We start from the raw sequence: 13,372 nt of genomic DNA, 5'->3' as shown, positions 1-13,372 counted from the left end.
ATCTATCTATCTATCTATCTATCTATCTATCTATCTATCTATCTATCTATCTATTTATCTACCTGTCTATACAGACACACATATAATTTTTTTCCCTCCCACTACCTTAATACTGACAAAGGACTCAAGAGTTGCAAATATCATCTTTCCATGCAGGAATGTAAACAGTTTAACCTTAATAAGTCTCTTATGATTTCTCTTTCCCGTTTACCTCTTCCATGTTTCACCTGAGTCTTGTATTTGAAAGTCAAATTTTATATTCAGCTCTGGTCTTTTCCTCAGGAATGCTTGGAAGTCCCCTATTTCATTGAATGACCATTTTTTACCCTGAAAGATTATACTCAGTTTTGCTGGGTGGGTGATTTTTGGTTGTAATCCTATCTCCTTTGCCTTTCAGAACATCATACTCCATCCCCTCTGGTCCCTTAATGTAGAAGCTGCTAAATCGTGTGTTATCCTGATTGTGTTTCCACAATACTTGAATTATTTCTTTCTGGCTACTTGCAATATCTTCTCCTTGACCTGGGAATTTGGCTACAATATTCCTAGGAGTTTTCCTTTGGGAATCTCTTTCAGGAGGAGACTGGTGGATTCTTTCCATTTCTATTTTGCCCTCTGGTTCTAAAATATCAGGGAAATTTTCCTTGATAATTTCTTGAAAGATGATGTATAGGTTTTTTTTTTGATAATAGCTTTCAGATAGTCCAATAATGTTTAAGTTCTCTCTCCTGGATCTATTTTCCAGGTCAGTTGTTTTTCCAGTGAGATCTTTCACATTCTCTTCTCTTTTTTCATTCTTTTGGATTAGTTTTACAGTGCCTTGATTTCTCATATAGTTGCTAGCTTCCAATTGCTCCATTCTAATTTTTAAGGAAATATTTTCTTCAGTAAGCTTTTGGACTTCCTTTTCCATTTGGCCAATTTTGTTTTTTAGGGCATTCTTCTCCTCATTGGCTTTTTGGATCTCTTGCCATTTAGGTCAGGCTATTTTTTAAGGTGTTATTTTCTTCAGTATTTTTTTGGGTCTCCTTTAGCATCACTCTCAGTTTTTCCTCTACTTCTCTTACTTGCTTCTCAAAATCCTTTTTGAGCTCTTCAATGGCCTGGGACCAATTCATATTTTTCTTGGAGGCTTTGGATGTAGGTGCCTTGGCTTTGTTGTCTTCTTCTGGTTGTATGTTTTGGTCTTCTTTGTCACCAAAGTAAGATAATATAATCTGACTCTTTTTGTGCTGCTTGCTCGTGATCCCAGCCAATTACTTGAGTTATAAACTCTTTGTTAAGGTAGTGGTCTGTTTCCAGTGTGGAGAATGTTCTGCCCCAAGCTTTGGGGGTTTTCTGCAGCTGTTTTCAGAGATCCTTCTAGGGACCTGTAAATTTTCAGTTCTTCCAAGGTACTATGATCAAGGGCGAGGTGTTTACTCCTTTCCTGTCCTGTTCTCTGCTCTATGAATGACCACATGAAACTCTTATCTGTCCTGGAACTGTGAGGAGTATTTCCTCTCCACAGCCACTACAAGCTCCACCATGCCAGCTCTCCTCCTCGCCCTAGGACCACCACCCAGAACTGTGACCCAGATCAAAGCACGGGCAAAGCAAGAGAATCCTGCACCAGCAGAGAGATCCCTGCTATCTCCCTCTGATCAGCCACTTGATTCCCCCTCAGTCTGTGGGCAGAAAGCGAGGCAGCCACCGCACCAGGCAGAGTTTGGGGAATAGGGCTGGGATCCCACGCTTCTCTCTCACCATAGAAACAGACTTTTCCCAATGACTTTCTAAGTTGTCTTTGGTGTTCATGGGTTGAGAAGTCTGGAAAATACCACAGCTGCCTGTGATTCAGTCCTCTGAGGCCTGCTCTAGATTCGCTGTGGCCTGTGCACCCATGACACACTGGGCTCCTCTCCCAGCCCAGCATGATATACCTTTCCAATCAATCATCCAGGCTATCTTGGGCTGGGAATTTGTTTCACTTTGTCTTTTTGTGGGTTCTGCTGCTTAAGAATCTGTTTAGAGCCATTTTTATAGGTATTTGGAGGGGTTTGGGGGGACAGCTCAAGCAAGCCACTGCTTTTACTCCATCATCTTGGCTCCACCCCCCAGGAGATCCTTTTTAGCTTGGGAAATCAGAGAAGCCCTAATGGGGGAAGTGACCCCTGAATTCAACTTTGAAGGAAGGGAGTGATTTCAAGAAGTAGAGATGAGAAGTGTAGTATAAGAGGGAGGGTACATTCTAGGCATAGGGGATGATGTGATCAAAGATACAAAGACAGAAGAGGATAGGATAACTGAATTTGGCAAGTAGTCACTTTAGGTATAATACGAAGTGCATTAAGAGAAATAATGTGAGAAAGATTAGACCTGAAGGGTAGGTTAGATCCAAATTATGGATGACTTTTGAGGCCAATTTATAGAATTCATATTTTATTTCAAATACAATAGGGAGCTACTGATGATTTTTGAGCACAGAAATGATGTGGTATCAAGCTCCTTGAAACAAATGTTGGCCAGATCATAGGTTGATGGATCTTGAGCTTTGACAAGCCTTCAGAGATCATATAGTCCCACACCTCCATTTTACAAATGAGGAAACTAAAGGCAAAACTGGATGACTTTCCCAAAGTTGCACATAAAGTAAACATTAAAGGTGGGATCCAACTTCAAAGTCAGCATTCTCTCCACCATACCATGTTGTCTGATATCCCGAATGAAGCCTGCATTGATATGGTTTATCCCAGGTCTAGAAATGTAATCTCAGGATTCAAACTTCCACCCTGGGAAGTTGTTACCTTAGAACAAATTCAGAATTCTAGAACATTGGTGGAAGTACTCAATTTCCTAGGGAGACTGGATTTACAGGAGGGGTCCTGTGGATGTGCAGCTAGACTCCATTTCCTGGGTTCCCTTAGATTAAGGCAGAATTCCTAAAGTCTTATCAAGTTAGAGGGGCAGCCTCTATGACTACCACAGAATTAAACCATTCCCTTAGAGTCGGAAGGGGCAGAGTTTCCATTTACTTCATGAAGTTTAGTGTGAAACTTGGACTATATCTTTCCATGAAGAGACAAGCAGTCATTATGGTATCCAAGGAAGCCTAGTTCCCTTCAGAGAATTCATGAATGACTAAATAAATTTTCAAAGATTTATATTTCTTCCCCAAATACATCACATCTTCCTTTTCAGGTTGCCTTTCTGAAAACTATGCTTTTAGTATTGGGACAATGGAAACAAAGAAAAATATGTTCAGCATTATTATTAAATATATATATATATATTCATACACATATAGGTTACTGCATGAAAAATGTATTTTCCCTGCCACTCTAAAATATCTTATTCCATAGTCTTGAATAGATTTTCCCTAATAAACTGCCCCTTTTCATCAAAGTGACATCATTTAATAATATTTAATATTCAAACACAACAATTTATACTGGTAAGCTAAAAGTGAAACACCAAATATTCTTATATTTTACATAAGTTTTCTTACATATGATACAGGAAATATAATTTTATATTTTGTTATTGCCGATATTAATTAATATGGCCAATGTTAATATATTGGCAGTTAGGTGGCGCAGTGTTGGACTTGGAGTCAGGAAGGTGAGACCCTGGCAAGTCTAATCTTAACCCTAGCCCTAAACAGACAGTTCAACACATTAGCTCAGTATTGATGATTAATTCATAAATTTTGAGCTGGAATGGACTTTAGAGGCATTCTAATCCAACCCTTTCATTTTACAGATTATAATTGTTTATATTTCATTCCTATCTGGGTAGCAGCTGTATCTTCCTTACTTTCTGCTTCTTTATCTATGCTGGTATGAAGTTGGTTTGGAATTTAAAAAAGAAAAAGAAAAAGAAATGGGGGAGGGCAGGAGAGTTTAAATGTGAATATATAGTTTGAAATCTAAATTTTATAGCAAAATTTTAGGTCAGTCTAAACATCAGATCAACCTACCTCACTATATATTGTCATTAAAATCCAATTTAGTTCTTTGTGATAAACTGGGTTACAAAACAATGACTCTGTTTTCTAATTCTTTTACATTTTCTATAGCATCTAACCCAATGATCAGAGCATAGTAGGAAATTCTGATACCATGTGTCCATATCATTATACTTAGGGATACATAGTATTTTATAATTTGCATTTTCTTAGTGGAAGTATTCAGAATAATCCAATGGAAACTTCATTTTCCTAAAAGAATATTTAAGTCAGTCACTTAAATTCCTTTATCATGAATTCATCTTCTTTCTTTTTTTAAAATACAGAACTATTATTTCATTATAAGTGTGGGGAAATCCTGATCTAGAAATTCCCCCTACTAGATTAGCAACTCACCTTGAACTTTTAGCTTAGAGAGTTGGTGGGGCTCTTTTCCCAGCGTCTCACAACTAGTCTGTATTAGAAGCAAGACTTGAACTTGGGTTTTCCTGATTCCAATGTTGATCTTCTCCCCATTGCACCAGGCCACCTGTCTCATCATTTTTTGATATGTCAAATTAACATGTCAAGGTCTTACTCACCGGATAGGGTAGGAAGAGGTGATCTTTCTAGAAATAGCACTAGTTGCCCTTTTATGGTCTGTCTCAGTACCATCAGTTTTTCTTTCTGTATTTGGAGAACAGGGCAAGATGACAGTGACTGGTTTATGAAAAGGATGTGTTGCTGGGTGTTGGATATGAATTAAAGGGCTAGTTGATACTACTGAAAAATAAAGATCTTGTTTCATTTTTAATGTTGACACTAGTGAAGGATCAATTGGCTGGACCTAAACAAATTAGATGAAAGAGTAATTAATTCTCATTGATTAACTTTTGTTAGAAGCAAAATATATTTTTTTCTGAGCTATTTGTCTTAGTGTGTTACAGAATACAGTTTTGTGTGTGTTGTTTTGTTTAATAAATCCAAACTTTTATAACTACAACAGCTCACATAACACCTCCTTCTTCTAAATTATCTTCAGTGCAGTCATTTCCACCATGAAGCCACATATATCTTGTAGGTACCTTCCAACTTTCTATTTCTTGCTCTGAGAACTGTAACCAAATCACTACTACCATTTCCTCTTGAAAGAGTGTCTCAACTGACCGCTTTATTGTTCCCCTCACAATCTCTGTAATTTCCTGGTTGCTCTTCTCTGGCCATGACTCTCCTATATTGATATTCTACTTTTATAAGCCTCTCTAAACAGAGCAAATCTGATCTGGTTTCTCTGATAAATTTTTTTTAAATTATTAAAAATTATTATTGGTGCTCTGGTGAGGAGGTATGCATGGGTGCTATCAAGTATCCATTGTCTTCCTACCCACACATCTACAAAAAACTGAAGTAGAGAATAGATTTCCAGACTTCTCTGGGCATGACTAGATAGGGGCAGCTTTGTTATATTCCAAAAGTGGGGGGCAGTTAATAGGGGAAGGCTAGTTTCTTCAAAATCCCTACACAAACACAAACCTCCAAATCCTCATGGACACTTGACTACCCTCATTATATAAGGAAACTGCCAGAAGAACCTCTAATTTGGAGATTCTCTTCCTAAGTAAACACTTACATTTGTGTATATTGAATTTTTTTGTTTGCAAATTAAAAATTAATATTTTCTATGTAGCTTTTCCAAGAAGCCTTACTGTATGAACTCCCTAATCCCAGCCCTCAACGGTAACCTCAACTATATTATAATGGCAACTTCTTCCAAGATTATTCTCAGGAAAATTATTAGCACTTGCACTGGGGAGCCACCTCCTCCAACCCTATTATTGAATGGTAATTTTAAAAATCATGCACAGAAATTTGTAGAGGCATGACAATAGTGAAATACTCTGTTTTCTGTATTAATATTTATTTTTAAAAATCAATTTTGCCTGATTTAGGTGAAGTACCACCTAAAAGCATAAAGTTGAGGGTTAGGAAGGTATTCCATATTCATCTAGTTATGAATATTGCTATATTTGTGTAATATATACACCATACCAAGTTTTCAGATCCTTCAATTTTACTAACTAGTTGCCCATAGTTTGCTTTTCAATCATACTAATCAAGTTTAAGTAATAGAAAAAGGTTTCTCTTTCTTGCAAAAGAGCTATAACAGGAAGATCGTGTACTTTAGGATGAAAGAACATGATGGCAGCATCCACTTTTTCCTTGAAGAAAATATATATCCAAGGATTTCAGGTGATTAAGTATCTAGAGACAGTGAGTGTCCAGCAGAGCACTGTCTAGAGGAGAGTACAAGTACATCTCATCAGTGGTCAACAAAGCACAGCAGAGACACACTATAATGATCCATCGTCCATATAAGCATAGTTGAGCAAAGACTAGAGAACAAGCAGGTCGGTGAATTTTACTGGTTGTCATAACAATGACTTAACTAGGAACAGTCCTGCGGTGCCAGAGATGTGAATTGCCTCTCAAATTGTTTGCCATGTTCCTTGTGTGTGTGTGTGTGCCCCTTCATGCATGTTCCCTATATCCACTCTTCCTACTGATATGCATGCCCCAGGAAGAGTGAATCCTTGTTTTGTGTGGGAAATGCTTTGTTGCTATGTTTTTTATCATACCATTTCATTAAATGCCTTTTCTTCTAACAAAATAAGTCCTTTGGCTAATCATAAAAGGTAAACACCTCAGTGGGAGAGATATGAGCTATGATTTTAGGAGATGCCAAAGATTCACAGAAAACTTTGAATCTGTGATAGTTATTTACTTCAGAACCAGCACAGAAAGGTAGGATACTACACAATGACAAAACTTGCAAATTTCTGCTAATGTGGCAGGAATTCAATTTGAGAAGAAAGAGTGAAAGCGATCTATTTCATCACAAGTGGTTAGTTTATGGTACAGACATTCTGGAGAACAATTTGAAATTATGTCCAAAGGGCTATAAAACTATGCATGTCCTTTGACACAGCAATACCATTACTAGGTCTGTACCCCAAAGAGGTTGAAGAAAAAAGAAAAATCTATATCTACAAAAATATTTGTAGCACCTCTTTTTGTTGTGGTAAAGAATTCAAAATTGAGGTGATGCTCATCAATTGGGGAATGGCTGGACAAGTTATGGTTTATGATAGTAATGGCACACTATTGCCCTATAAGAAATGACAAGCAGGAAGCTTGGAAGACCTATATGAACAGATGCAGAGTGAAATGAGCAGAACCAAAAGAACACTGTATGCAATAACACCAATATTGTGTGATGATCAACTATGAAAGACTTAGCTACTCTGATCAATGTAATAATCCAAGACAATTCTGAAGGACTCGATGAAAAATGCTATCCACCTCCAAAAAGAGAACCGATGAACTCTGAGTATAGAATGAAGTATAATGCTTTTAATTTATTTTTAGTGCTTTTTTCTGCAACATGGCTAATATGGAAATATTGATGATCTCACATGATTTCACAGCAATATCATATGGCTTGCCTTCCCAATTTGTGGTGGAGAGACTAAAGGTAAAGAGAGAATTCAGAATTCAATTTTAAAAAGTGAATGTAAATTTATTTTTAAATTTATTTTTATTTTTAAATAAACTTATTTTTAAAAATTTAATAATAAATTTATTTTTAAAAAGATTAGAAAAACCAAACAATACATAAAAAAATGGTTAGTTTAGTCTCCATGAAACATTAAGTTAAAGTATTCATAAAACATCATGTAATATAATTCTATCTGAACTATAAGAATTCATGTCTCATTATTTTCAATATTGCATTTAATCTTTATGAGCCTCAGTTCCCTCATCTGTAAAATAGAAGAATAATACTTGCACTAATTACTTCACATGATTATTGTAAAGATCAAACAGCTACAGAATTCTTTATGAAATATGACTGTAACTATTAGTATTTTATTGGAATAATCCACATACTGTTATTTTAAATATTACATCTTATTCATCCATTTGTCAAAGGTTCAGCTGCCAAGTCTTTAAGATTCTACCTCTACAACAGTTTTTTGCATATGTTCTCTTTTCTCCAACTGGAGGGGTTGAGAGTGTGGGAGAAGAGAAGCATTCATTAATTGCCCACTATGTGCCAGGCACTCTGCTAAGCACTTTATAAATAATGTCTCACAACAGCTCTAGGAGGCAGGTGGCACCATCCCCATTTTACAGATGAGGAATCTGAGGCAGCCATAGGTTAAAGTGACTTGCCTATTGTCACACAGCTAGTAAGTGGCTGAGCCCTGATTTGAACCCAGGTGTTCCTGACTCCTAGACCAGCACTCTATTCACTGCACCACCTCCCGGTCATCCTTCTAGCTCAAGCCTTTATCATTTGTTGCCTGAACTCTGGTTAACAGGCAACCAACTAGGGGCAGCTAGGTGGTGCACTGGCTAGAGCTCCAGCCTTAGAGTCAGAAGGACCTAAGTTCAAATCTAGCCTCAGACACTTAACACTTACTAGCTGTGTGACCCTGGGCAAGTCACTTCACCCCAATTGCTTCACCAAAAAAAAAAGGCAACTAACTGATCTTCCTGCCTCCAGTACTTTCCTTCTCTGATCCCTCTACTACACAGCTTCCAAAATGAGATTCTTAAAGCACATCTTACTTAATGTTCCTGCTCAAGAAGCTTCAATGTCTACCTATTTCTACAAGGTAAAATACAGACTCCTCTGTTTGGTATTTATAGCTAGTCACATGGAACAATGGGGAGAGAGCCAAGGATTTGGTGCCAAAGACCTAGGTTCAAATCCCAGAGCTGTTATTTCTACTTGCATGACATCGTGTGAATATATAACCTCTGTGCACCTGAGTTTATTTATCTGTAAAATAAAGAGGTTGGACTAGCTAACTTGAAGGTCTCTTCAAGCTCCAAATTTATGATTGTATAGATTCTCCCAGTATGAATCCAGCCTACCTTTTTGGTATGATTTTATATTAATCCCCCTCATACACCCTATGTTCCAGTCAAACTTTTATTTTTGCTGTTACATGTATGTGACATTCCATCTCTTATCTCTATGCCTTTGCAAAGACCATCTCCCATGCCCTTTGATGCTTTTCCTCCTGTGCTTCTCAGAATCTCTAACTCTCTTTAAAGTGCTATCTCCTACATAACACATATCCTATTAGTTATTATTGCTCTCCTTGCTCCCAAAATTACTTTGCATTTCCCTTGTATATGTTCTGTACTGACTTGTCTGTGTACACATCTCCCATCACTCTCCAAGTAGTACCTTAAGGGCAGGAGTTATTTCATTATGTCTTAGTATCACTATCAGATGAACAAAGAGTAGGCACTTAATCAATGGTGGTATTAGTGGACTGAATTGAATGGAAAGGCAGCTACTATGATGCATGCTTACCTTTAACTGTACGAGTACTGAAGAGCCGAAAACTCCCAAGGGGTAACTTAAGGAGATCCTGGGGTCCATGCTGAGCTTTAGGGAAAGGCCTTTCTTTGGAACCATGAAGGATTCTTTCTTCAGGCAAGATACCACAGAAAAAATGCCGACTTTATAAACCTTTACTTTAGCCCAGGTTCCCTGAATGAATTACAGCACAAAAAAAAATGCAAAACACTGGGGCATGTGAAAGAAAGCCCTGAATCTCAGTAATTTTGTAACACATTTTGAGCTTCATATGTAGCTAACTATGTGTTCTTTATTGCTTTTCAAGGAAGACAAAAATGATGAAAAGAAAATCTCTTAGATAGATATTACCTGCACAAATAAATGAAAATCCTGCCCACCTAAGTTTTGAAGGATGTTAAAGTTTAAGAAGCTTAAAGGTCAATAGACTACAAATTAACTGACTGACCACTTGTATTAGATGGGAAATCTATATTGCTCCAGGTACGCTTTGTGATTTCCCCATATACCTAGGACACACCTGTAAAATGAAATGGTTAGACTGAATGGCCTCTAGTTCCATACCATTAAAACCTAATTCTTATTACCATTATAAAACGTACTATGGCTATTATGTTTAGTTGGTGAGAATACAGTACTGATTAAATCAAAGTGATTTTTCTCTTTGTTTTTTTCTCCTCATACACACTAGTTAGCTTTGTTCTGTTCAATGACATCAAACTACACTCTCAACTCTGGGAAAGAATCTTACAAATGTGTATCCTTGGACATTAAGGAAATTCACAAAGTATGTATGGATCTCCTGTCCAACACAGATAATCAGTAGCATCATCTTCATATTTCAAGCACAGCATTTTCTAACTGTCTGAGTAATATTAAGAAACTTTGCAAAATAGGAGATGGATCCTTAGCTGAGTATTTACCAACCTTATGACTTCCTCGAGTTCCTTCCAGTGAACTTGGGGTTATATAACTTGATTGAAGGTCTCTGTCAGACACTTTCACCATGATGTCCCTGTAATTTCCCCGGTAGCATGCACTAAATGGGATTGCAATGCTTATTGGAAATGGAATTCTCTTCTCCTGGTCTGAGTACTCAACAGTGATGACATTGCTGACCAATTCTTCAGAATCCTTAACTATCAAAGAACTAATACTATTTGTTATCTGGCAGGTCAGGTTTTGTAGAATAGGTGATGGTGCTGTAATATAACAAGCTACTTTGGGGCTGGTCTCATCAATTGGAGTAACAAGATATCTGCAGAAAAAATACATGATGTTTTTCCTTTGCATCATTTGATTTACATATGTATATTTATATATTCAAGTTGATAAATGATTATACAATTTTTTATCATATTACAATTTAAATTTGAAGACTGCTATAGAATCTCAGAGTTAGAAAGGGCCAGAGATCATCTAGTCCAACGCCTACTTGTTTATTTATTACTACTTTATTTGTCTCCAACAATGAAGAACTCACTGCCTCATGGGGCCTATTCTGGTTTTGGAAAGCTCCAATTCTTTGGAAAAGTCTAATCTTCAATCTTCTTCCCTTTGCCCAAGCAGAACTTTAATCTCTATTCCAGATGATAGCTCCACCAAACTTGCCCCTCACTCCTAGTTCTGTGGATGACACCACCATGGTTCTTGCCCTATAAGCTTGACACCATAAGGACGTCTTCGACTTCATCCTCACCACCCCCTATCCAATCAACTATCAAGTCCTAGAGAGTCTATCTCCACCTCACTTCTTGCTCAGACTAACCATAATAGGCTTTTATCTAGTCTCCATACCTCTAGTCCCTCCTCCTTTCCAATCCAGCTTTCAATCAACCACCCAAATAATCATTCCAATGTGGGTCTGATGGCATAAGCCTTCCATTCAAAACTTTCATTGGATCTCTATTGCTTACTGAATAAGACACAAATTCCTTAGCCTGGTGTTCAAGGCCCTCTGAAATATGGCTCGGTCATCATACACCTTCATGTAATTTACATTTCAGCCAAACTGGATTATTGCACAGACTTTTGTTCATTTCCACCATTGCTCCATGTTAAAGAAGGGTCCAAATTCCTGGAAAGGTGTCTACTTTTATCACTACCTCAGAGTCTTTCTTTTCATTTGAGGCCTAACTTTTCCATGAAGTCTTCTTCATTCTCTAACCATAAATAACCCTCCTCTCCCCCCCATTTTCCAAATATTTCATACTACTCTTTGGATCTCTGCTATACATGTCTTATCTCATAATTTGTATTATATTTACTTACATATTTTTCTTACTCCTCTCCCCCCATTAGGCTGCAAGGTACTTGAAGACAGGATCATTGAATTAGAGCTGAAATGAATTGTAGAAACCATCTAATGTAACCCTCTCATCTTACAGACCAGAAAAGTGAGGCAGGATAAGTACCCAGCTCTTTCAATCTCCAAGTTTAGCACCTGTGTCACACTGTATCTCTAAATCTCATTTCATTTTTTATCTCTAATACCCAGAGGATAGTTTGAAATAGTAGTTGCTCAATGTTTGCTGAATTGAATCCTTTAAATATTTGAAGATAGCTATCATTTCTTCTCCAATTATTTTCTTCTTGAAGGTAAATATCACCAGTTCCTTCAACTAATCATAACTTTTGAGTCCCATCATCAACATAAAGTGTAGTAGTTCAATTTTAGAATTGGAAAGAACATTAGAGGTCATCTAGTTCAATTTTCTTATTTTCATGATGAGAAAACTGGTACCCAGAGAGTTCAGTGACTTGTCCAAGGTTATACAATAAGTAACAGAGCTGGAATTCAAACTCAGGTCAACTGATTCCAAACTCTAGTTTTTAAGCTACACTATTCCACCTTCAGGAAATGTATTATCAGAAAAGAAGGTGGCTACACAGTGAGAGCAATGGAAAGTGGATGGGTGGCCTGAGTACTTGTCACCAAAACATTGAGTGGATCCTCTGTGGAGTATTTATGGGTGTCTATGCACAAGAATAGCTCAGAATGAGAATGTGTGGATCCCAATCACAGTTGCTGAATTTCCATGCTTTCTGATACTGATGGTATTGATGACATTCCACAAGACTGGAAAACAGTATAAATTGAAAGTCTGTAATGAGCCAGCCTTGTATTACTTTAGGAATGATTCCCTCTCATATTTGCAAAGGACTCTGGGAAGCCATATCAAGGTGAACTTCTTCCAGGAAGCCTTCCAAGGTTGACAAATTAAGCAGAAAAGGGAAGAGTTCATCATGACATAAAACCCAATAGCCCCAACTCCACATTCTAAAATGTTGTTCCCACTAACTGAACTGGTCTGTAACAGGCCTTCTCACCTTTGGGCATGAGAATTACCTAAGAGCTATGGAAGAAAATAGGTTCTTTAAAGTGAGTTATCCATGGAGGCAACCTGAAGATTCTTTGTTTGCTAAACATTTTCGATTATGAAGGGTGATGGCTTCTTAACCTGAGGTAACATAATGAGTCATGATCTAAATTTAAAAACCTGAATGGGTTATACTGGATAACTATGTGACTAGAGAACCACTAAATGAGGAATGCCTAAAGTGGGTATTATAGGGTGTGGTGTTGGCTTTGGCTGCTTAGGAATCTCCGAGTTGTTTTGAACTGTGTTACTATATGCAGTGCTTTGTTTCAGGTGAAATAAAACAATTATATGATTTTAAAAAAATACTCTTGGCTTCAGATTCCACCTGTGACACTTTCTACATTTGTGACCATGGGCAATTCAATTTATCTCCATGGCTCTCAGTTTCCTCATCTGCTAAATAGGAGTTGGATTAGATGGCCAATAAGATCCCCTGTACTTCTCAATCTGTTTTCCTATAATCCGATAGTATGCTGTCAAAGAGATGATAGACTTGAAATGTAGGATGAGGCATAACTTGTTAGATATGGCCATGTGTGGATTTGATTGCTTCACTCTATTTGTTACAAGAGAAGTTTTGATTTTGTTTTTGTTTATAATTGCTGAGTGCAGGGATTGGGAAGGAAAGGGGAGATAATAAGAGCAATGAAAAAGAAAGAAAGAAAGAAA

At 37.3% G+C, this 13,372-nt stretch overlaps 1 protein-coding gene across 1 annotated transcript in view; it reads right to left on the bottom strand.

Moving 5' to 3' along the window:
• DTHD1 (death domain containing 1) overlaps positions 1–13,372 on the bottom strand; it is a 75,330-nt gene that overhangs the window by 32,939 nt on the left and 29,019 nt on the right. Inside the window, exons 3-5 of the mRNA XM_027836012.1 lie at positions 10,248–10,578; positions 9,315–9,494; positions 4,528–4,772 (exon numbers count right to left, since the gene is read on the bottom strand). Coding sequence (XP_027691813.1) covers positions 4,528–4,772; positions 9,315–9,494; positions 10,248–10,578 — 756 coding nt within the window. The remainder of the gene's footprint in view (positions 1–4,527; positions 4,773–9,314; positions 9,495–10,247; positions 10,579–13,372) is intronic.

The sequence above is a fragment of the Vombatus ursinus genome, unplaced genomic scaffold (genome assembly GCF_900497805.2).
Source record: "Vombatus ursinus unplaced genomic scaffold, bare-nosed wombat genome assembly UNPS02014818.1, whole genome shotgun sequence".
Lineage (NCBI taxonomy): Eukaryota > Metazoa > Chordata > Mammalia > Diprotodontia > Vombatidae > Vombatus > Vombatus ursinus.
The sequence above is the reverse complement of the archived record's forward strand: the minus strand, read 5'-3'. Positions and strand labels throughout refer to the sequence as shown.